Source organism: Aotus nancymaae, unplaced genomic scaffold (genome assembly GCF_030222135.1).
Source record: "Aotus nancymaae isolate 86718 unplaced genomic scaffold, 86718_ANA_hifiasm-v0.15.2.pri h1tg000062l, whole genome shotgun sequence".
Lineage (NCBI taxonomy): Eukaryota > Metazoa > Chordata > Mammalia > Primates > Aotidae > Aotus > Aotus nancymaae.
The window spans coordinates 41,101,957-41,126,872 of NW_026988476.1; the positions used below are offsets into that span (position 1 = coordinate 41,101,957).

Below are 24,916 nucleotides of genomic sequence, written 5' to 3' on the forward strand. Positions count from 1 at the left end.
CCACACTCTTCCTCTTCCCTCTAGACTACCCGTCTGTCCCAATCCCTCCCTTGAGCAGCCGCTTCTGTTTTTATTCCCACTCACAGCGGCCAGCCCCACCGCCTAGTGGAGAGCTTGAAGATGGAATGGGAAGACAGGATAGGCAGAAACTGCCCTTCAATAGTTGCGACATCATCCCCGGTTGCATACCTAAGGAAACCACTAGGGTCACCACACCCTGGAGGAGACATCCGCATGATTTATGCCTCGTTTGGGCTTTAGCTTTTATTCCTCTACTTTTGCATAACTGTCATGACAGTTTAAAAGGCCCAATGTCATGTTCTTGCATTAACAACGAAGTCTACAATGCAAGCCCTGCCGTGTATGCTTCTTTACAAAAGGTCAAAGTAAAAAGGGAATCTTTACCGAAGAGCCTCTAGATACTATTTCCAGTTTCCGGGAAGCCCACAATAGGTACCTCCACGAGTAAAGACCATTGTCTTACACTGGGGTAAGGCTTGGTATTCGCAGTCCATTCCTGCGTTCTGCCCATTGTAAAGACCAGGGTCAGCGCTGAGCCTCGCCCTCCTCGCTCCAACTACAACTCCCCGAATGCGCCGCGGCCTGGGAGTGCGCACGCGCGTCGGCGGTGGAGGAGGAACCGCGGCACCGACGGGCGGTCGAGTGAGGGAGCTCCTGGCGGGTGGGTCCGGGCAACTCCTTGGGAGGCCGAAGCGGGCGGACGGGCGGGTGCTGACAACCGAGCCTCAACTTGCGGCCGGCAGTTTCCGTGGGTTTGTGAAGAAGAGGTCGGCGGCCCCTGCGGGCGCCAGTCAGGTAAGCCCAGCTCAGTGCTTTCCAGGAAGTCCGTATGCGGGCGCGGGCAGGGAGGCGCACCGGCCTTGGTGGCTGAGGAGGGAGAGGTTGCTGCTCGCCCGCCGCCCGGTTCTGGGCTCTTTCCCGACAGGTCCATCTCGGGGAGCAGGGGCACGCAGGGGCTGCTTCTGCACGAGCAGCCCGGGACGGGGAACGTGAGGCGCACTGGGCGTCGCCCGCCGGTCGAGTCGCGCGACCCCGGAGTTCCCGGTGAATCACCCGCGGCCCCTCCGCCCGGGTTCGGGACCGGCCCCCACCCCTCCCGCGGAGCCGCCACCGAACTGGCTCCCTGCACCCCACCCAGCATTGCCGGAGTATGATCGCGCGGAGATAGCACCGAGCCTCCTTCAAAGGCTTCTGCTTGTTGAAAGCTGGGGCGGCGGGCGGCAGGCGAGGGGGAGGGAACCAAAACTTAAGGCACACCCTTTTTGTGATTGAAATGTGGCTGCCCTTGCATTCGCCGTTTTGATCTGTCTTAGAATTAAATTCCTAGCTCCCAGGCAGCACAGCTGGATCCGGCTGGGAAGTTTGTGTGTTAGTTTGTTTTGAGGACGTGACTGGGTCATTATATTTTTGCTTGCAGGGGTTACTGTGTTTCCTCCGCAAGCCTGCATTCTGATTACAAACGGAAATGGGAAACAGCCACAGTTTCTTTATTTATTTTTAATGTTTAGTTAATAATCAAATTTCTAACTTGCCCTTGGCCTCTTTTAAAACCAGAAGTCATCTGGTAATGAACACGGCAGTAAAACTTACTCCAGGAGGCCATACTTCAACAGGAAATAAGCCTGTGGAGATTTAAGTTAGTTATGTGCAGTCTCCCTTGGTTTGTAACATTTTCATGCAGCTCGTGTCTCCTTTTCTGAAAAACCTTCAGGTTAATTTTTTTGGCTGATTAAATTGATTATTTAATTGGCCTGTCAAAAATATATTAGGTTTGGAAAAATCGCTTTGCCAAGGCTCATTTACTCTTGCTAGTTTATTCTTCCTAGGCACCTTTTCACCTTTAAGAGTCAGCAATCGTAATAGTTACAATTCCCTTTCTCCCCAACGAAATGAACAAAATGAATTAAAATGTCCCAATATATTTTGGCTCTTTGAGCTTTCTTTGCTTTTGCAACTCTCAGAATTTTTAGTTTGCTAATCTTTAAAATTAGGTTGTTGGACCAGATGACCCCCAAGGTTATTCCACCCCTAAATATCTCTGGTTTTTAAAAGTTCGTTTATTTTGCTCATTCAGGAAACACTGGCCATATGAATCATTCCAAGCCCTATGCTAGACATGAGAAAGAACAAACATCAGTTCTTGAGAATGCTATTGACCTACTGATCAATTATATTTAATCATTTTTATGACTAATTCCTAAATTTTGTGGTATATCCAATATGCCAACTTACACTATAATTAATAACTTCATTTGAAATTAAATACTGCACAGGTCAAATCCCGTTCAGAGATTTTTCATGTCTTAATTACTGACCCACTGAAACAAAACAAGTTTGGTACAAAAGAAAGGACCTGAATGATGGAGGGCAGTGCTTTTCAAACTTTAACATGCATAATTCACTCAAGATATTTTAAGTTTGAAGTAGAGCCCAAAGTCTATATATGTGATAGGTGATGCTTGCTGTCAGAGATCAGACTTTGAATATCAAGTGTGGGGAGGTAATTTTAAAGAGTTTCTTCTTTCTTTTTCTTTTCTTTTTATTTTTTTTTGAGAGTCTCGCTCTGTCGCCCAGGCTGAGGATCTCTACTCACTGCAATCTCCGAGTTCCCCTCCCCCGCCGTGTTCAAGCGATTCTCCTGCCTCAGCCTCCTGAGTAGCTGGGACTACAGGCAAGCACCACCATGTCTGGCTAATTTTTGTATTTTTAGTAGAGACAGTTTCACCATGTTGGCCTGGCTGGTCTTGAACTCCTGACCTCAGGTGATACACCTGCCTTGGCCTTCCAAAGTACTGGGATTACAGGCATGAGCCACCGCGTCTGGCCTAATTTTAAAGATATTAAGGTGTTTATAATGATAATTTAAATACTTGTGCTAATCACTGATACCAGATACATAATTGATGGCTTTTTCAACTCTCAATTTTTAAAAATATTGTAATCCTGTTCACTCTAACAAGAACAATTGCCAATTGCCTTCATAAGTTTTTTCTCTTTCTTTCCTTTTCCTTTCTCTTTGCTAGTTTCTCTTTTTTTTTTTGAAACAGAGTCTTGCTCTGTTGCCAGGCGCCAGTCTGGAGTGCAGTGGCTCAATCTCGGCTCAGTGCAACCTCCATCTCCCAGATTCAAGCAATTCTCCTGCCTCAGTCTCCCGAGTAGCTGGGACCACAGGCTCGCTCTCTTTGCTTTTTTTTCTCTCTTCCTCTTCTATCCTTAATTGTTTTCATTCACATTAATTTGGCAATTCATGAATTCAGATATGTGTCTTGCCCCATTGTCTGCAAAGCACTGTCTTGGAGTTCTGAAGAATATGTATAAGACGTGAGGCCAGGGCCGGGGCTGGTGGCTCACACATACAATCCTAGCACTTTGGGAGGCCAAGGTAGGAGGATGCTTGAGTCTAGGTGTTTCAAACCATCCTGGGCAATGTAGCAAGACCCTGTCTCTACAAAATAAAATAAATTAGCCAGATGTGGTGGTGATGCCTGTAGTCCTAGCTACTCAGAAGACTGAGGCAGGAGGATTGCTTGAGCCCAGGAGTTTAAGGTTACAGTGAGAGGCAATGATTGTGCCACTGCACTCCAGCCTGAGTGACACCCTGTCTCTCTAAAAAAAAGGAAAAAAAAAAAAAAATATATATATATATATATATATATATATGAATGACATTCCTGTCTAGGACCTTATTCTCTTTGGGATTAGGCAGATGTACTTAGGCATAGTTCACAGTACTTGTGAGAGCCACCTGTGGGGAATAAAAACATAGTAGATATTCGGGAGAAATCTTTTCCAGTTATAGGAGTGGGGAACAAATGAAGTCAGTCTTTTTTCCCATTCACTGGTCATCTCTTTCCCCAGGCTATACTGTCTATACTGTTGGAGTGTATGTGACATGTCTACCTAGAGTATAGTGCAATTCTGTAAATTTATTTTATTTGGAACCTGAGATGAGCCAGATACATGAACATAATTAGAACTGGATGTGGTGCGCTTCTGTAATACCAGCCGCTTGTGAGACTGAGGCAGGAGTATCACTTGAGCCCAAGAGTTCCAGGACAGCCTGGGCAACATAGCAAGACCCTGTCTCAGAAAACAAAACAAAAGAGAAGATCAGTTAGATCTGACCAATATCATATGGAGGATGAGATATAATATTGGGGATAAAAATATACCTGGATAGAGGGAGGGAGAAACTTAAAGAGGAAGATTCAGTTAACAGTAGAGGGAAAAAAAGCCTTTTAATAAGGCTTTCTGGTGTCATTCTGATGTACACTGATGTTTAGGCTGTGTTGTAGCTGGCAAACTATTCTTCATGCTTTTCAGTTGCTCTTAAATTTAATATGCATGGGCTCTCTCTATTAGAATAGGTGAGGAGGGCATTATTCTCTAGGCTGTAATAATGGCTAAAGTGCTGTCATCCCTTGGTCATTGATGGTCCTTGCTGATGTTTGATTTACATGCGGTTTTATGTCTGATCCTTTAAAACCACAAATATATGGAGAGAAAAATGGTATAAACAATAGAAAATTATACTGGACGTATACGGGGTCCATTAAGTGCTTATTAAAATTGTAAACAATCAAATTTAATTTGCTGTTTATAAAAAATTAAATTTATGAACATACATTCTTGTATCTATATGCGTCCATAATCCATTAGCTCATTTACAATGATGACAGAATAGAGATGTGAATAAATCAGAGTGGCACATGATTAAAGATGCATCTGTAATTGAAAATGCATATGTAGTCTTGAGGAGTTTCATTTGAAACAAAATTGTTAGTCTATATCTTGAAGCAGAGTGCTACTTTGTATTTTTATTGATGTATAATTAACATTCGATAAAATGCACATAACTTAAATATCCAGTTCAAGGAGTTCTGACAATTTTATACAGTGTAACTTCTACCAAATTAAGATAGAAAACATTTTTTTTTAAGTCACCCTAGAAAGTTCCCTCACTCACCTTCCTCCAAAGGCAATCACTTCCTTACTCCATAGATTTCTGACACTACAGAGTTTTTTTGACCGGTCTTGGACTTCACATAAATGGAATCATACAGCATGTGCTTTTTAGTGTTTGGTTTCTTTCATGTAAAAAGATGCATCTGTGTTGTTGGTGAGTATCAGTGGTTTGTCCTTTTAAGTTGCTAAATAGATTCCATTGTACGAATATACCCTAATTTATGTTTTCTTCTTGATGGATATTTGGAATAAGGTTGTTATGAACATTCTTTCACAAGTTTCTTGATAAATACCTAGGAGTGGAGTTACTGGATCACAGGGTGTGTCTATGTTTAACTTTATTAAAAATGTGCCAAACAATTCTCCAAAGTGGTTTATACACGACGAGTTCTACTTGCTCCATACTTTTGGTGTTGCCAATTTTTAGTGTTGTCAGTCTTTTCAAATTTAGTCACGCTACAGGATGTACAATTGTGCCTCATTATGGTTTTAATTTACATTTTTCTGATGATGAAGAATGTTGAGTGCTTTATCATATGCTAATTGGCTATGTAGTATCTTTTGTGAATTATTTGTTCAAGTCTTTTACCTATTCTTTCATTGAGTCATGCATCTTTTTATTGTTTGTAGGAGCTCTTTATATATTCAAGGTACAAGTTATTTGTCACATACATAGATATATGTGTTGACAATTTTTTTACACAGTCTCTCCCTTGTCTACTTTCTCAATGATGTTATGAGGAGCAGAAATTTTTATAGAGTCTGTTTTATCAATTTTTTGTATTTTAGTTAGTGTTTTTTTGTGTCCTGACCAATAAATTTTTACCTGTGCCCAGGTTTTTCATTTGGGTCTGTGATTGATCTTAAAGTAATTATTGTGTTAGGTTATAAGATAGGGGTTTGGGTTCATTTTCCCCCCATATGGATATCTAGTTGTTCCAGCAACATAAGTTTAAGAAAAACTCTCCTTTCTTGGCCGGGCACAGTTGCTCTCACCTATAATCCCAGAACTTTGGGAGACCAAGGCAGGCAGATCATTTGAGCCTAGGAGTTTGAGACCAGCCTGGGCAACGTGGCAGAACCCCCTTTCTACAAAATACAAAAATTAGCTGGGAGTAGTGGCATGTACCCATAGTCCCAGCTACCTGCAGGGGCTGAGGCAGGAGGATCATGTGAGCTTTATGAGGTCAAGGCTGCAATGAGCTGTTATCGTGCCCCTGCACTCCAGCCTGAGTGACAGAGTAAGGCCTTGTCATAAGACAACAAAACAAAACCCTTTTTTTCCCCTCCGTTATATTGACTTGGCATCTTAGCTCATCAACTGAGCTGCTTTGCATTTTAGTTGTGCTTGTATTGTCGATTTTTTAAGAATAGACCCTGGATCTTAAAAATAAGACTTTTATGCTCCTCTTCCAGATTGGGACTTGACTCAGATTGATCCAGGGCTAGTTACCATTTATTTCCTGATGGAAGAATGTTAATTATGAATTTAAGTTTTAAATGGCTTTTCTGTGGGTTGAGTTCATGGAGACAACCTCATTTTAGCAGCAATTGCACTTTTCTTTTAAAACAGGCAGATGTTTAGAAGGAAGAAGATGCAAGCACAGAGAGATCACCTAGGACTCGAGCACAGCGAGCTATAGAGAGCTTAATATTTTCTTGTTTATTGGCTTGATCTAAATAGATGCAAATATATATAAGCCATGCGTCTTAGTTTCCATCTTTTTCTTTTTCGTTTGTTTTGTTTTGAGACAAGATCTCAATTTGTCACCCAGGTTGGAGTGCAATAGTGTGATCTCAGCTCACTGCAGCCTCGACCTCCTGTGTTCAAGCAATCCTTTAACCTCAGCCTCCCAAGTATTAAGAGCTGGGACCACAGGCCCGCGCCACCACACCTGGCTAGTTTTTGTATTTTTAGTAGAGATGGGATTTTGTTATATTGCCTAGGCTGTTCTCAAACTCTTGAGCTCAAGCAATCTGCTCACCTTAGCCTGCCGTTATTACAGCCTAGAGAATAATGCCCTCTTCATCTATTCTAATCAAGAGAGCCCATGCATATTAAATTTAAGAGCCTTAATCACCCAGCCTTAGTTTCCATGCTTCTACTCCATTGTCTGTTCCAGTCCTTCGTGACCCAATTCCTGAATTTGCCTTGGAACAATTTTTAGGGAGTCAGTTTGGTTATTTTTTTCTTCTAAGTTTATTTGCTGATAATACAATAAATTGATAACACTATTTTTAAAAGAATGTCACCCCAACCTCTAATGTAACTATTTTCTCTTCCTCATTTTCTTCCAGGCCTTATTCATCCATGTACATATTTTTAGATGATTGTAATCATAGAGTGCATGTTGTTTTTTGTCCAGAGATCGAATTGTAACAAGTAAATGCTGTCTCCCATATGTAGATCACCCTTGTTAGTAAAGGCAAATATTAGAGATGGCGAAAAGACAACTGGGGACTGACCAGTGAGGAGTCTCGAATGCTAAAGCAAAACTAAAATAGCGGCAGAAAAAAGCTAAGATTTTCAAAGACGGGATTTACCCTTCTGTGGAAATGCAGGACAACTTTGGTTTCCTTATTCATTCCTTCCCCCTTTCTCTAATATATAATAGCTTCGGTGAGATATAACTCACATATCATACAATTCATCCATTTAAAGTGTACAATTCAGTGGATTTTGGTACATTCAAAATTGTACAGCCATCACCACCATCTTAGAACATTTTCATCACACCAAAAATAAACCCCTTATCATTAGCAGTTACTACCTATTTACTTCCAATTTCCCCGGGTCTCCCCCACCCAGCCCTAGGCAACCACTAATCTACTCTCTCTTAAGATTTGCATATTCTGGACATCTCATGTAAATGGAATCATATAACATTTGTTTTTTTGTGACTGGCATCTTTCACCCTTGTACAACTCTTAAGAGTTCGTTTTGAGCCGGACGCGGTATCTCACACCTGTAATCCCAGCACTTTGGGAGGCTGAAGTGGGCAGATCATGAGGTCAGGAGTTTGAGACCAGCCTGGCCAATATGGTGAAACTCCATCTCTACTAAAAATACAAAAGTTAGCCGGACGTGGTGGCATGCTTCTGTAAACCGAGTTACTTGGGAGGCTGAGGCAGGAGAATCACTTGAATCCAGGAGGCGGAGGTTGCAGTGAGCCAAGATCATGCATGCCACTGCACTCCAGCCTGAGCAACAGAGCGAGACTCTGTCTCAAAAAAAAAAAAAAAAGGATTGGTTTTGAAAAATACTGAAATACAGTCAAGATTCCTCCTCAGATGTGCATCCTTTTTGACTTGTAGAGATATCCGCTCCCTTGGGTATATATGTTTAACACCCACACCCACTCACTAAGGGAAGAATACAAACACACTAAGACAAACTTACAAACTAAGGTAACTGATATACAGTGATGATAACCCCCTACAAATAAACAGTTTCATATCTGGGCATAACTAAGCATGAACATCATGATAAGTACGTACAAGTGAACACAATTCCAGAAGTGTCTGTATGAAAATGGATAAAAATACAGTAAACTGGAAGAAAATGAGGGCTGGGTGTGTTAGAGTGAATGAAAGTGTGGTGGCAAGTTGAATTTATTAAAGTATAGGCTCCCGATGTTCAAAAACGCTACCTAGAGCTTTCAGTAAAGTTTTTATTAATAAAACCAGTAGCAATTATCTGATACATGTATATTATTTGGGATATATATATAGACTTGTAGGTAAGAAGATTGTTGTAGTTCCTTAACCATAGCATAGCAGTTCTTTTGAGCAGGATGTTATTAGTAACAATTATACAGTAGGGGATTTCCATGTGGAAAATTATAACCAACAACATATTTGCATTCCCTGGGTGTGGTGTTATAACTTTCCTGAGGAGTTAAGGAATATTCCCTTGATATGCATACCAGTAAAGAAAGAGGAAGCCCCTCAAATGTATGTAAGTCTGGCTTATATTCAGGCAGCCCTTACCCTAAGGCAACCATGACAAGAGACATACAACCCTAAGATTTATTTTCATTCATGCTGGGCTATAATTAACCCAAGTTAGTACTCTTAGAGAACTGTTCTTTTTTTTTTTTTTTTTTCTAATTTTCCTCTTTAATATGCCCACTGGAGTGTTAAAACCAGCTGAGGAGTTGGGGGTCTAATTTTACCGGAGGGAAGGCTAAGGGGCTTAAAACAGTGCCAGCTGTTCTCTGGTGGAGGGCACACTGTATCACTTGGGATGTTGGCCAATGTCTAAGGAGAGTAGAAAGTGAGATCACTTGGCAAGGAATAATAATGGGGGTTCAAGAAAAGTGGCAGAGGAAAGGCAAGCATAGAGGGTGTGCTAAAGACTAACACAAGAGTCCACCTGCACAAAAGGCCTTGCAGAGGCGAAATCCTACATCTGCCTTGGTCCATTCTGTATAGGGTTCTGTGATTCTTCTCCAAGAAACTGTAAATCTTAGGGACAATGGGAGAAACACAAAAGGGGGGATGGGCGTGACTTTGAAGTCTTCACATATTTATTGGTATCTCCCAGTGAAATTAGACCCCAGCCCCTCAGCTTATCTAGCAGTCCCGTGGGCATATTATGCTGGACTCTTCTGTTAGTCTTAAGCACACCCTCTATGCTTGCCTTTCCTCTGCCACTTTTCTTGAACCCCCATTATTATTCCTTGCCAAGTGATCTCACTTTCTACTCTCCTTAGACACTGGCCAACATCCCGAGTGATACAGTGTGCCCTCCATCAGAGAATAGCTGGTACTGTTTTAAACCCTTTAGCCTTCCCTCCTACCTCAGAAGAAACTGTTTCTTCTCTTCTACTCCCACTGTCCCTGAACCTTAATTCTGGTCTAGCACACGAGGGAAGCCTCTGCAGAAATGTTATTTGAACTGATCCCTGTGAAAGGATTTGAACATGGGAAGGAGTGCAAAAGGACATTTCCTATGTAATGAACCATGTGATGTAAGTGCTGCAGGTGGAAGAGCGTGGAGGTGTACTTCTTGGGTGTAACACAGGGTGTGTGAAGATCGCTCCTTTCCCTTTACTTTCCATTCTTCTTGCCCTGGCTTCCCTCCTAGCCCTAACCTTTTTCAGCCTGTGCTTTGATCTCTTTGCTTAGCATATACTTCTGCACCCCTCTCTGTCTAGCTAACTCTATCCCTCCCTGACTGCCCATAGTGATCTCTGAATTTCTATACACTAATAGCCAGTACCATTCTTTTGAAAGTATTTTAATATTTTTTTTGAAAAAAAAAAGTACTTTATGTGCATATCTCATTTTCCCAAATAGAGTCTATTAGTCAAGGTGTTTAGGTCTCAGGGAACACAAACCCACTTAAGCTAGCTTGCTAGATGGTATGGTGGCAGAGCTGGGAGTTGTAGTGGGTTACTGTTATAAGACTGCTGAGGTCCCTGAAATGACCCAGCTGGAACCCAGAGCAGACACTTTGAAAGTCTCTGTCCTCCTTCTGTTTGTAGTTTGCATGAGCTCTCTTTGGCTTCTTTCTGTGCCTGTGCTCCATTTTAGGACATTAATTTTGATGTTTAAAAAATAGCGTGTGTTACTGCATAATTTATCTCTTGATTGCTGAGCTTTTTTGTACCCTATTAAATCTTGTGCCTTAGGCAAGTGCCTCCTTTTCTCCCTCCCTGTAGCCCTAGCCCTGCTTCATTTTCTTCTCTACAGACTGACCTTCTGTGCTTTCCCCTTAGCTTCAGCTTCAAGGTGATTGGCCTGTTATGATAGTGCCTCCACACTTGGCGATACCTTATGTCTCAACTTGAGTTTTGTCTCCAGCTTTCCAGATTCCTGGAGAAGAATTTAATTTGTTCTGTCCTGATTAGACTGAGGGTGGTGACCCTGTACCAAACAGCTGTGAAAGATAGGGCATTGTTATGTTGTTGCTTTGGCTGCGTATTTCACAGGGACTGGAGTAAGGGATGGGTACCCACATACAGGGAGGTTTGGGGTTGTTTATCTCAAAACATGCTTATTTGGATGTCAGAAGGAAGTGACCCTACCTTCTCTTTTTTGGTATATTCCCTGCATCTAGCAGATTGACAGCTAAGAAATAGGTGTCTCTCTCTCTCTCTCTCTCTCTCTCTCTCTCTCTCTCTGTTTTGTTTTGTTTTTGAGACAGGGTCTCACTCTGTTGCCTAGGCTGGAGTACAGGTGTGATCATAGCTCCCTGCAACCTCTGCCTCCTAGGCTCAAGCAATCAATCCTCCCACCTTAGCCTCCCCAAGCAGCTGGGACTATCGGCACGTGCCACCATGTCTGGCTAATTTTTTGTAGAAATGGGGTCTCTTTATGTTGCCCAGGCTGGTCTCAAACTCCTGGGCTCAAGCAATTCTCCTGCCTCAGCCTCCCAAATTGTTAGGATTACAGACATGAGCCACCGCACTCAGTCTCTTACTTAGTGTCTATTTATTACTATGACTGACCATTGGATCATTAGGATTAACTTTTAGGCATAGTAGTCAATTCAGAGCAATTTTTTTTTCCCAAGACAGGTTTTCACTCTGACATCCAGACTGGAGTGCAAGCAAGATCATAGCTCAATGGAGCCTTGAACTCCTGAGAGCTCAAGCAATCCTCCTACCTCAGGCTCCCGAGTAGCTGGGACTACAAGTTGTATACCACCACAGCTGGCTAATTTTTCTAGTGAGCAATATTTTTAGTACTTAAAATGAATTACTAAAATTTGTGTTATCATTAGGAAATTTTCTAATTTTATAGCAAATTAAATACTTTTTAAACATTGCTTTTTGAAATTTGTTTCCCAGTTCAGAAACAATAGGGGAGTAGAATATTGATAATCAAAGAGTGACAGTACAGTACAACTTGACTGAGTCTGCTCCCAGCCCCATTAGGATGTGATAAAACTAAGTACTCACATCATTGATCTCAATGCTTACTGAGTCCCCTTATATTACTTTATTTTATGTTAATTTAGTATCTATCATGTTGCAGGCACTATATTAGGGGCTGAAAATGTAAAAATAGGTCCTTGCCCTCAGAGTGCTGGAAGTCTATGGTGGAGATAGATATTTATGCAACTGATTATGGTCTGGTGAGATAAATGTTGATAGAAGTGTGGGCAAAGTGGTGGTTAGCACCTCTCTTCTGTTTTTTTCTTTGCGTATGTCCATCTCTCACTTTTCTAGACTCTTTTTAGTTTTCAACTCTTTCAATTTCTGCAATTAATTGCTTATATTATGTGGATCAGAGTATAGTATGAATAATATCTCATTTACTTAACATGAACTAATGAAGTGTTCCTTAAAAATAAAGATAATATTTAATGAAGATAACAATGACTATTAGCTAACATTGATTGATCACCTGATCTGTATTAGGTACTGTTCTAAGTGATTTATATATGTTATCCTCGTTTAAAAAATTAACATATCAATCCCATGAGATAGTTACTTTTATTATTCTCATTTTGCAGATGAGAAAACAGAGGGACGAAACAGTAGTTCAGTATCTTGCCCAAGGTTATAAAGCTAGCAAAAAGTTGAAAGCTTAAGCTATTTTAAATGTCATTTTAAAAATAAGATGTATTGTAATAATTTCTCCTGCCCTTCTTAAGTGTAGTCCCTAATGCTTAATTTAGCCAAAATGATATGGGAAATATCAACTTTAGAATTCGTTTTTTGCATCATGTATCGTACTGTGCTATTGAATTGCCTTCTGAGATTGTTGCAGTTTGTAGGCTCTTAGAAACTGCGTTAAATTGTCCCACACTTTTGTGTTTTGTTTACTTGGTAGCTTTTCCTTTCTGTTTTACCTACAGCTGTGGCTTCTTGCTGTCACCTACTGTCACTTAATTTGCTTCTGTTAATGTGTAGTGTCTAGTACCATAAAACTAAAAACATGGCAAACACTGAATATTTGTTAAATAAGTGTGATATTGTGTAAAAAGTATGGCTTTTAGGCTCAGATTCAAATCTCACATCTACTGTCAAAAACTTATATATCCTTGAACAGTCTCTTAGCCTTTTTGGGCCTCAGTTTCTTCATCTGTAAATTGGAGATAGAACTAATTTGCAGCATTATTATGAGGGGATGTGTGTGAAAAAGTACCTGGCATGTAACAGGTATACAAATAAAAGTTGGTTACTTTCTTTTTCTCTTCATTATAATATGATATGGGACATTATCCCTTTATTCTGAGAGACTAAAATAAAAATGAAAGAATTGTTTTCCTATGATGTAATTCAGATATAACCAGTTTTATTTTATCATTAAAGATAATTGATAGTTGTTGTGTTAATTTTAGAAACATTATCCTGAACTCCTGTTTTGGGTCCTTCTACTAAGCTCTTAGCAACCTCCTCTCTTTTCCTGCATTATTGTCTTTTACTTGTGTGTGGCTCCCTTGATTTCCCTCTTTTGATATTAAAGGAAAAATGTCCTTTAGCCCCCTTTTGAAGAACCTATCCCAAAGCAGACCTTATGTCCTGGAGACTGGGAACCAGGCTTCTTGGCCAATAGCATTATTTCTAAGACTTACGTTCTTTCATCAGTTCTGCTTTCTTCAGCTATCACCAGTCTTTAGTATTTGTTTTTCTTTCTGCCTCCACCTCCTCTCCTTTCTCCTTTATCTGAAACTATACCCAATCCCCACTAGCTGTATGGTTCTCATTATTTCAGTAGTTTTATATAGTTTGGCTTTTTTTTTTTTTTTTTTTTTTGAGATGGAGTCTCACTCTGTCACAGGCTGGAGTGTGGTGGCCTGATCTCGGCTCTCTGCAACCTCTGCCTCCTGGGTTCAAGTGATTCTTCTACCTCAGCCTCCCGAGTAACTGGGACTATAGGCATGTGCCACCATGCCCAGCTAATTTTTTTAGTATACTTTTAGTAGAGCTGGGGCTTCACCATCATGGCCAGGCTGGTCTCAAACTCCTGACCTCAAGTGATCCACCCACCTTGGCCTCCCAAAGTGCTGGGATTATAGGCGTAAGCCACTGTACCTGGCCTGGTTTGGCTTTTTATTATATGTTTGTGTGTATTTTTCAAAGGCTATACTGTGGTAGTTTTAATCATTTATAGCAAACTCTCCTATCTTAACATCCTGAGGTATTTCTACTTCTGTGCCAGAGGTTTCGTGCCTACTATCTTGTGCCAGTGAAAACCTGTGAATACCCCTCTCCCCTCACTTTACCGGACTACATGCTGCTTCTGCATAGGCGAATACCCCAGCTCATGTCACCAGATTACTGTTTAAAAAACAGTTTTATCAAGGCATAATTTTTTTTTTTTTTGAGCATATCACAGGTCCATTTATTCATGCCAGGAAGTAAACGGCACTCATACAAGTGTACAGTGATGTTCCACGTGCCCCATCTAACACGGCTTGCTCAAATTTACAGGCAGACTGACGTTTTCTTTCACAGGTACTCCAAGTAAGCTGGTTAATGATGATCACGAGCAGACGCTGCAGCTTTTGCAGCCTTATTTCTTTTATTGGCGGCACGGAGTTTATAAACGATGAAGCCCATCAGCCCCATTCCTACCCAAATCTCCTGGTAAACTTGGGTATAGTAGGGTTTCAAGGGGAGCCACGTATTTTTAATAAAATTTTGAAGCATCTTGGCGCAGGAAAGACAGCTCAAGGAGCAACGCAAACCCGCACCCAACTGAGAAAGGTCGCCGAGCCTCAAGGCATAATTTATATACCCTCAACTTTAAGTGTACAGCTTGATGATACCAAATTACTTTTCTTAGCAAGCCCTCTTCAGTGCTGTCTGTGGTGTGTACGTCATTTTGCTTTTTCTCTTTGTGTTCCCAAAATTGCTTACGGTGGGTTGTGTGGATGTTGATTGTGGCTGCTGTGTGGTTACAGGTGCCCTGTCTGTTGGTTGTTTTTCAGCTATTCATTCTGGATATCATAGTACCACATTAGGCATGAGGTTTTCTACATTTAGGGCCTAAAGTTGAGGTAGTGGGGCAATGTCATTTTCTTGAAGAACTGACTCTCTTTTGCCCTACTATGAAATGACTGAGAGAGCTCACTTATTCTCTTGTCCTAGGTAGTCAGTTCATGTTTTTTGTTTTTTTTTTTTTGAGACGGAGTTTCGCTCTTGTTACCCAGGCTGGAGTGCAATGGCGCGATCTCAGCTCACCGCAACCTCTGCCTCCTGGGTTCAGGCAATTCTCCTGCCCCAGCCTCCTGAGTAGCTGGGATTACAGGCACGCGCCACCATGCCCAGCTAATTTTTTGTATTTTTAGTAGAGACGGGGTTTCACCATGTTGACCAGGATGGTCTCGATCTCTTGACCTCGTGATCCACCCACCTCAGCCTCCCAAAGTGCTGGGATTACAGGCGTGAGCCACTGCGCCTGGCCAGTTCATGCTTTTATCCCACCTCATGATAATTATACCCTAACTCCAGGAGTAACCAAATCTCTTTTTGAGTGGTATTATATTTCCCCCCTCCCCCATGAAGTACAGAATACATTATGCAAATTTTAGGCTTGTGCCTCTTGAAAAACCTGTTACAACTACTACTCCCTTTTAATCTGAAAATTCATTGTGATAATAAAGCTTGATATATCTCCAGGCCCCTGAAGTTGGTTAGAGTAATACCATTGGTATCTCTAAGTCAGAAGTGTGCTATGCCTCTGAAGGTGCGTATGAATGCCTTCACCATGTAGGAGTGAGGTATGGTCCATTGAGGAGTGTTCATTCATACCAGGTGGGGCACTGTACTCATGACTCAACGGTGGGCAATGGGGCTAGATGGTATGCCACACCTGGCGTACTGTTGACCTATAGAGGAGGAAAAAGAGTAGTCAGGGTTGGAGATCTAGGGAAGGCTTTGGAGAGGACAGACTTCAACTAGTCTTTGAATTGTGCAGAGCTGTGGATAAGGTAGAGAAGTGAAATTTGGGCCTGGGGTAAAAAGGATTGTTGGAGAAGATACCATTGTGGGAAAACAAATGAGGCAGCCAGGTGAAGATGAACTTGGGATATATGTGAGGCCTGGAGGAGTCTAGCCTGGTTAGAGCAGAGGATTCCAAGTGATTCTTAGAGCAAGTAGGAAGGGGAGTTTTATCAGAATTACCCGAGAAACTGTCAAACTACAAACGCCTAACAAGAAACATTTCTAAGTAAAGGAGTAAAATGTTAAAAGCAGTGTTTTAGGTGACTATAGGCAAGATGCATTAGAGCAGGAAAACAGAAGCTTAGAGTCAGTTTGCTTGTCTAGAGCCTGGTTAGAGAGAGGCTTAGTAAAGCAGTGTTTTTTTACTTCCTCTCTTTATGAGGTTCCAGAAATTTCTCTAGGTCCTAGAACCTTTCCTGGGAAGGGGTAGGGCCCAGAAACATAGGGCTTTGAAGTCAGTCCTGCACAGGACTTCAGAAAGTTGTTTCTCTTGATGTTTCCTTAGGGAAAAAGGTTTTCAGAAAACATACCCCAAAACTGGCCTCAATCCCAGTTTCAGGATTTCAATTAAATAGGGCCTTTGATCCAAAGCTGTCTAACTTGTAAGAATATATAATTACATATTTCTTAAAATGAGCTTTGCTATTGGTTTCACAGATTGCTAGCTTAAAAAAAAATAGTGTTCTGAAATTCTAATAGGACTGTTTGATGGCTAATGGTTTCTATTTTTTCTACCAATGCGCTTTTTGCTATATTACCTGAGTGTGGCATGCATAATTCTAAAGTCAGAGATAGTATTTGTTATTTTTTTCGTACACAGCATCAAAATGCAACAAATGATTGAATTGTTCCTTAAATTAAACATAAAATTAACAAATGCACTTGGTACAAAACTTGTGGGTCCTCCTGGGTATATAGCAAACACTGAGTGAACCCTCTCCCATCTATCCTCAGCTAACTAGTTTGTCTGTGGTTCTTGTGGATCGATCCTTCCAGAGTTATTCTCAAGCACTTATTTTTAAAAGTTGATTGTTTAGATTTGGAAGGACCTTGGAGGTCTTTTGTTAATCAGTAGAATTTCTCGAGGTACTAGAAAAAAGTGGGCACATTTGAGGAATAGATGGGAATGAAGGATGGGGCGAGGAGAACCCTCTAAAACTCCTTAAAATATTGCCTTCTGCTGTTAAAGCCTATGAAACCTGTTTCCCAAAGGCCTCTTTCCTAAATTCAAAGACCATTTTTCTAACTTATTTTTCTTACTCTGAATTCTTTTTTTCTAATATCTTTCAGTACTCTTCTCCTCTTGAGAGTTTTGGTTATAAAATTTAATTAAAGAGCGGCAGTAGTTAGATACTTTCAAATTTATTTTAATAAGAGAAAACGAAATAAAGACCAAGGCAGAAATGAATGTACTACTTTAGTATTCTTACTACATTGACAAAATTTATATTTAATTTTGTGATTAAAAGTATTTTGCATTCATTCCTATGATTTATGATATGTAGGGAATTCATGCTCTCATGGAAGTATATCTAACCTTATTGTGGAAATCAATGGGAAAATAGAAAATTAGCTGTATAAATTTGCTTAATCTGGTGAGTTTTCAGGAAAGCATTTTTTAATATGGTCATACTACTTTAATTTTTTTCCCCCTACTACTTAACAACATTGGCTCATGCTTCACTTCATTATTTACTTTGTTCATTTTTTAAATCTATCTGGTTCTGGTTTTTCAAGTCACTTTCCTGAAGTGTTTCAGTTTTTGTATATACATATCTAGCATGATTCAGCTTTCATATTTTTCCTTGTTACTTATATATTGTTTATCTTGGGAGTGATGAGGGCAAGTCAGTATTTTGTTTTCCCCCAAATGAATAGGTTTCAACCTTTGCCAAGTCTCATCTACTGGTAGTAGCTGCCTTAGGACTGAGGGAGGATCTGTGGTCAGTAGAAAAAAGGCTGTTTGATTTGCTGTGTTTGTCATGGACATGGTGGAGTCACCTGTCAGAATCAGGATCATTTTTTGGCTGTTCTTCGTCTAGCCCAGGAAACTGAGAAGAGAATTGACTTGCCCAAAGTCAGAACCCCTAAATCCATAGATCTGCTCACTCCCAGTTTGATGCTGGGCACTAAGTGCTAGATTTTTTCTTCTGAAGAATTTTGGTTCTCCCCAGGCACAGTGGCTCACGTGTGTAATTCCAGTACTTTGGGAGGCCGAGGTGGGAATCATCGCTTAAGTTCAGGAGTTGAGACCAGCCTGGACAACACAGTGAGACCTCATCTCTACAAAAAATTTAAAAATTAGCTGTGCATGGTTGGCACACACTTGTAGTCCCAGCTACTCAGTAAGCTGAGGTGGGAGAATCACTTGAGCCCAGAAGATCGAGTCTGTAGTGAGTGAGTTGTGATCACTCCAGCCTGGGTGACAGAGGGAGACTCTGTCTCAAAAAATAAAACAAAAAAAGAATTTTGGTTTCCTCTGTGTTTTGTTTGTTTTTCCTTCTCTGATGATAATTGAATTGTATTAACTATGTAATTTGTCACAGTTTGTTATAGAGCATGGAGAAGGACTTCAGAGTAATCAATCAAGTAGTCAGAAGGTACAGAAAGTTCTCCTTATTCTAACAAAAAAAGGGAGCTTGAGTTATATAATCTAGCTAAAATTAAAAACTTTAAAAAAATGTATTTGTAAGACTGAAGATTTTTCCATTAAAATTTAAAAATGCACTACTGGCTGAGTGCAACGGCTCACTCCTGTAGTCCCAGCACTTTGAGAGACTGATGCCAGTGGATCACTTGAGCCCAGGAGTTTGAGACCAGCTTAGATAACATGGCAAAACCCCATTTCTACAAAAAAAATACAAAAATGAAAATTAGCTGGACGTAGTGGTATATACCTATTGTCCCAGCTACTTGGGAGGCTGAAGTGGAAGGATTGCTTGAGCCCGGGAGTTTGAGGCTGCAGTGACCCGTGATTGTGGTACTACACTCTAGCTTGGGTAAGAGAGCGAGACCCTGTTTCAAAAAACAGACAAAAACCAAATCTAGTTTGAAACCCAGGAAGTTTGGAAGGACTGAAACTGACATTCAACTTGCTGTCAGCATGATTTCTTTTAGACTCGGCCTAGTTTATTTTAGGTTTTATATGTTCTTCAGTGCTTACTAACTTAGTAGATTAAGAAAATTCTTGCAAAAGGAAGGGTGAGTCATGGTGATACTTCTCTTTAGGGGAGAGAAAGAGAGAGAAAGAAAACCTTGAGAATAATCTCACCATTATGCACTTGGAATGGATTCAGCATTTTGATTGATGGCTGAGCACTGATAAATCTTTCCCTGTAAGCCACTTCATTATCATAATTGATTTTGTCCACAGTAGGACTGGTAGAAATCTCTTTTCAGCAGAGATAAAGAATTGTGTAACCTTATTACCGTGAGAGACTTGTTTGTATGATGTCATTTCTTTTTAAAGATATTTTTAAAGATATTTTGAGTTTGCAACAACTGGGAAAAAAACATTTTCCAGTCTACCCAGTCTATTAAACAAACAAACCAAAAAATTAAAAACTGAAAAACGTTTGGTGCTGAGAAACTGGGTATGCTAAGGGTGTGGCTATTTTGGCATTCATCTTTGGTATGCACAGAGTGGGTTCCTCTTTGACCTTGCCCTGTGTCTGATGTTGCGGCTCGACTAAGAAGAAGAAAAAGAGGAGGTGGGTAGAACAGGGAGCTGGTTTGCTACTATTAGTCAGAAAAGGAAGTGGGGCACCTACAAGAGAGCCACAAAGTCTCTCAGCAGGGTCTTGTTGAAAGATTGTTTTTGAAGTGGTATGAATAACCTCATAAGTATTTTCTTGTAATAATCACGGAAATTATCTGGCTGCTTTCTACTTTAAGGTAGTCCTCAGTGACCTGCTTCTAATTACATCTCTTCTTTATTCTAGCCCCAACAAGTTTTTCTGCACTGACTTCAGATTTCAGACTTTATTTTCTCTGTGATCTATAGATTTCATTTTTTTAAAATGTAAGATGGCATCAGTAGCAATGGCAGGAAAGACAGGCCTACATTACAACCCATACTTAGGTTGATTAGTTTCCATGGGACTTTTACACAGAATAATCAACCACTAGTTTTTTAAACTACTGTGTGCAAAGCAGCTATCTCACTTAGCTGTGCTAATGTCTGAGTCAAAATGCCACAAAAATCATTATTTAAAGTACTGTCTTTTAGGCTTAATTGTGTAGAAGAGTCAGTGAACCAAACAGAAGGATAAATTTAGCACCCGGTGTATTTCCTTTAAAAATGTCTTATCAGCCAGGCATGGTGACTCATGCTTATAATCTATAGATTTGAGGGTCTGAAGCAGGAGGATCACTTGAAGCCAAGAGACCAGCCTGGGCAAAGCAAGACCCCATCTCTATCCTCCTCCATTTTCTATCAAAGTAATCTACATTATATACAACTAAAACAAAATGGGCATTTTTTAGAGGTAAATATGTGTGTCGCTACAGTGCTTTGAACGTGGTGGGCATGGCTATGGTTTGAATGTCTGTACTGTCCCAAAATTCATGTGCTGAAACCTAATCACCAATATGATGGTATTAGGAGGTGGGACCTTTGAGAGGTGAGTAGGTCGTGAGGATGGAGTCCTCATGAATATTATTCATGCCTTTATAAAAAGGCCCCTGAGAGCCGCCGTGCATTTCCACCATTTCAGGACACAGCTGTAAGTTTCCATCTGTGAATCAGAAAGTGGGCTCACACCTGACTCTGAATCTGCTGGCATCTTCTCAGACTTCGCAGCCTCTGGAAATTGAGAAATAAATTACTGTGGTTTACAGGCTACCCAGTTTATGGTATTTTGTTATAGCAGCTGAAAGGGGCTAAGACAGACACTGAATATATTTTTTGTTTATAATTAGTGTTATTTAGAATTATAAAAAGGAAATGACCTTATGAGAGTCTTGAAACTCTCTTGCCTTTGAGGAATGTGCCACGTTGTTTCTGACAGATACTCATACTCAGTCTCACCAATCCCAGGATTACGTAGATAACTTTCTTTACCTCAGCCTTCTTCATCAAAGAGAATGTTCCTCAAACCAGCAGAGATGAAACTCAACCTTAACATTAAATAAGAGTATTTTGATGTTTTGAATATTAAAATCTCCAGCCAGAAATAACTTATTGTAATGTTGTTTCCAGATTAATTCTGAACCATGTTCAAACAAAAAGAAAAAGGAATGTCAATTTGAATTTTTTTAACCGAAGTAAATTGAAGCAGATACTTAAGAAATTGTTGGATAGCGAACCGTATCCACTTCAAAAGATTACATGGATATTCATCCAAAGGGAATATTTTGATCCTAACTACTATTATCTAATATGTGTCAACATCGAAATATTTTTATTTAAAAGTAAATATATATAATCATCAAAAGTTTTCTTCAGCATGAAAGGATGATAAGACTGCCAGTCAATATTTGCAGCAAAGGCATAGCTGAATTTAATGCTTACTATAATAAGGAAGAGCAATGCTGGCTAGACACAGTTTCTCTAAGTAGAACAGGGCAATTTCTTATTTTTGGAAATTGTGGAATTCAGGGTTTGGCAAACTTTCTGAGGCCGTAGTGGGTTAATATAATCTGTAGAGGTATGACTATGATTGGCTGGCACTCAGAGGAATGTTTATTGGAGTATGTTCCTAATTAGCTGCTTTCAGAAGTTGGGAAGCTGTTGCAATAGCCTAGTTAAGAGGAGATGATGGCTTGGACCAGAGTGGAAGGAAGCAGTGGAGATGGTAAAGACATGACATTTTAAAGGTAAAACCAGTAAGATTTGCTGGGTGGATCATGTGTGGAATGTGAGAGAAATCAAAGTTAACTCCAAGACTTTTACCCTGAGCAACTAAAGAATGATGTTGCTGTTTATTACATGGGGAAAACATGGCAAGAGCACGTATGGGGAGAAAATTAGGAGTCTGTTTTGTTTGTTTATATTTGAGAAACCTGTTAGCCATCCAAATGGAGATTTTACATGGATAGTTATTTACAAGTATGGAATTAAGGCGAGAGGTCCAGATTGGAGATATAAATGTAAAATTTGTCAGCATAGGAAATCACAAAGGCAGTGAGTATAGAAAGAGAAGCTGTCCAAGGAACTAAGTACTGGGGGCACTCCAACATTTGAAGATGTGAAGATGAGGAGGAACCATCATAGGAGAATGAGATGGGGCAGTCAGGGAGGAAGGACTAAGAAAAAATGATGTCCCTAAAGCCAAGTGAGGAAAATGTTTTATGGCCAGATACTGTGTCAAATAGGTCTCATGAGATGTGGACTAAAGTGGCTCCTGCCTGTAATCCCAGCACATTGGAAGGCCTTAGCGAATGGATCACATGAGGTCAGGAGTTCGAGACCAGCCTGGCCAACATAGTGAAACCCCGTCTCTACTAAAAATATATTTTAAAAAAATAGCTGAGCATGGTAGCTCACGCCTGTAACCCCAGCTACTCAGGAGGCTGAAGAAGGAAAATCTCTTGAACTCAGGAGGCGGAGGTTGCAGTGAGCTGAGATTGCACCACTGCACGTCAGCCTGGGTGACAGAACGAGACTCTGTCTCAAAAAAAAAAAAAGATGAGGACTAAAACTTGACAGTTGGATTAGGCACTGTGCTGGCAAGATTAGTTTGGGTGGAGTGAGTGGTGGGGATGACAGCCAGATTTGAAAATATTTGAGACAATAGGAGGGTGAAAACTTGGGGTACCAAATATGGACAATTCTTTTAAGTTTGGCTGTAAAGTGGAGCCAAGAAGTATGGTAGTGTCTGGAGAGGGATGTGAAGTCGAAGGAGAGTTTGTGTGTTTTTATTTGAGATATGTGTTGCAGTCTGCGTGCTAATGGGCATGATCCAGTAGAAAAAGAGCACTATTACTGGAGGGCTCTTGTATAAATGAGCAGGAATAGGATCTGGTTCTAAGAGACAGATTGGCCTTAGATAAAAGACTGGACAGTTTATCCATAACAGCAAGAGGGAAGGTAGAGTGTAAGGGTACAGGTGTGGTAAGTTTGTTGATGTGATGAGAACTTGGGTGTCATTTTATGATTGCTTCTATATTCTCAGTGAAATATTAAGGTAAGGTCATCAGAGAGTGAGAAGTAGGCAATATTGAAGGTTTGAGAAAAAAGAAGTAGAAAAAAGTCACCTAAGAGTGTGACTAGACTAGGATTTGAAATATTAGAATATTAGAATTATTAGGCAGTATTCTTTGACATTAGTGGTAAAATTTTAAATATAGCCTGTCAGTTCATGCGTTTTTTTCTCTGGGTCATCTGCCACCCTGGTGCTGGTGAGAAGTAGGAAGAGTTAATTTTAATGAGATGTGGAGTTTTGCCAGAGGAGTTCCAGAGAGACAGGGTCAAAGATGTTGAGAGTTATGGAGGGGCACGCTTATTGTTGAGGATAAGGACTAGGGGGGTGATGACCATGGGATGTAGAGCTGAGGTAGGATGAGCAATGGACTGTGAGAAGAAAGAAGGTCAGGGAACTCATCACTACGATTCCTGGGTGCCAGATTCATGACTCTTTAGCAGTTTGACCAGTAAGCATTGAAAATATTGGAAGGAAAATAAGAAACAGCAATTGTGTAAATTTCTTGTAAGGCATGACAAGTTGTTGGGTTGTTTCACTTTTTAGACTCAATCCTTTGCAAAAAAATGATTTCAGAAATGGCATTAAGAAAAAGACATCTTCTTTGCTTTAGACTGTGAATATGTTTAAGGATAGCCAGCAAATTTTTTATTTAGTAACTTTGGTTGATTTTGTTTAGTTAGTCAATTATCATTATTATGGGTTTGGTCATAAACTGTCATATTAGGACTGTTCACAGTGTGGATCTCAAAACAGACTACAATGAAAATAACAACCAAGAAACTTTTTTTTTTTGAGACAGGAGTCTCACTCTGTTGCCAGGTTGGGAGTGCAGTGATGTGATCTTGGCTGACTGCAACCTCCGCCTCCCAAGTTCAAACAATTCTTCTGCCTCAGCCTGCCAAGTAGCTGGAACTACAGGCGAGCGCCACCATGCCCAGCTAATTTTTCTATTTTTTAGTAGAGAGAGAGTTTCACCATGTTGCCAGCTGGTCTCAATCTCCTGACTTCGTGATCCGCCCGCCTGGGCCTCCCAAAGTGCTGGGATTACAGGCGTAAGCCAGCGCGCCTGGCCCAATAAACTTTTATTAAAGCAGGCTTAGAAATACAGATGGTTCCCAATGATGACCCAGGATAAAAACAAAAAGAAAAAGAAATATAGATGGCATAGGTCAATGTTCAGCTCCTCAGGAAAAAAAAAATAGGTGTGGAATAAGAAATGTTATTAAATACTAACTGAAATTGACTTAGAAGTCATCCTTAGCGCATCTCTTGTTTTTATCCCGTACAGCCAACTGCCCTGTTCCCAAATCATGCCATGTTTATTTACTTCTCTCCATCTCCATAGTCACAACTCAAGGCCAAGCCGCCATCATTTCTCACTTAGGTTGCAGCACAGTCCTAGGCTGAGAGAGCTGCTGTAGACCTTAGGTCCTAGCTCAAAAGTCATCTTTCAGAACAGTCTTTCTGAACCACTTAAAAGTAGCCTTCCTGATTCTTCTTACCTCCACAGCATTGTTTTAAGTTTCCTTCCTTGTAGTACTTATTGCTGTCTCATATTACCTTCTTCCTTTATTCATTGGTTTTTGTCCATATGCCACCTTTAAAATAGAGCAAGGAATTTGTCTGTCCTGTATACTGCTTATGCCTGTTGTCTAGAATAAGTAATTCATTGCGTAGGAAATGTTCAAAAATATATGTCAAATACACATTAAGTATATTGAAAAACACATATTCATCTTGGAATTTTGAGATCAAAAAAAAAAAATCTCTGATCTGGTGGGCCTTGGAGGTTCAACACCCAGGGATCCTAGGAGAAACCGTAAGGAAAAGACAACATAACATAGTCTTAAGCCTAGCACATCTGAAGAGAAGGCCTCTAGC

The 24,916-nt window shown here is 40.5% G+C and overlaps 2 protein-coding genes across 2 annotated transcripts in view; one reads left to right on the top strand and one right to left on the bottom strand.

Annotated features, from left to right (window-relative positions):
• The first annotated feature begins 672 nt into the window (after positions 1 to 672).
• The window catches only part of TMOD3 (tropomodulin 3), an 86,103-nt gene continuing 61,859 nt past the window's right edge, over positions 673 to 24,916 (top strand). Inside the window, exon 1 of the mRNA XM_012442273.2 lies at positions 673 to 816. The gene's annotated coding sequence lies outside the window, so the exon portion shown is untranslated. The remainder of the gene's footprint in view (positions 817 to 24,916) is intronic.
• Positions 14,275 to 14,659, bottom strand: LOC135270407 (ATP synthase subunit ATP5MJ, mitochondrial-like). The gene has a single exon (XM_064365750.1). The coding sequence runs from the start codon at positions 14,592 to 14,594 to the stop codon at positions 14,418 to 14,420; it is 177 nt and encodes a 58-aa protein (XP_064221820.1). The 5' UTR covers positions 14,595 to 14,659; the 3' UTR covers positions 14,275 to 14,417.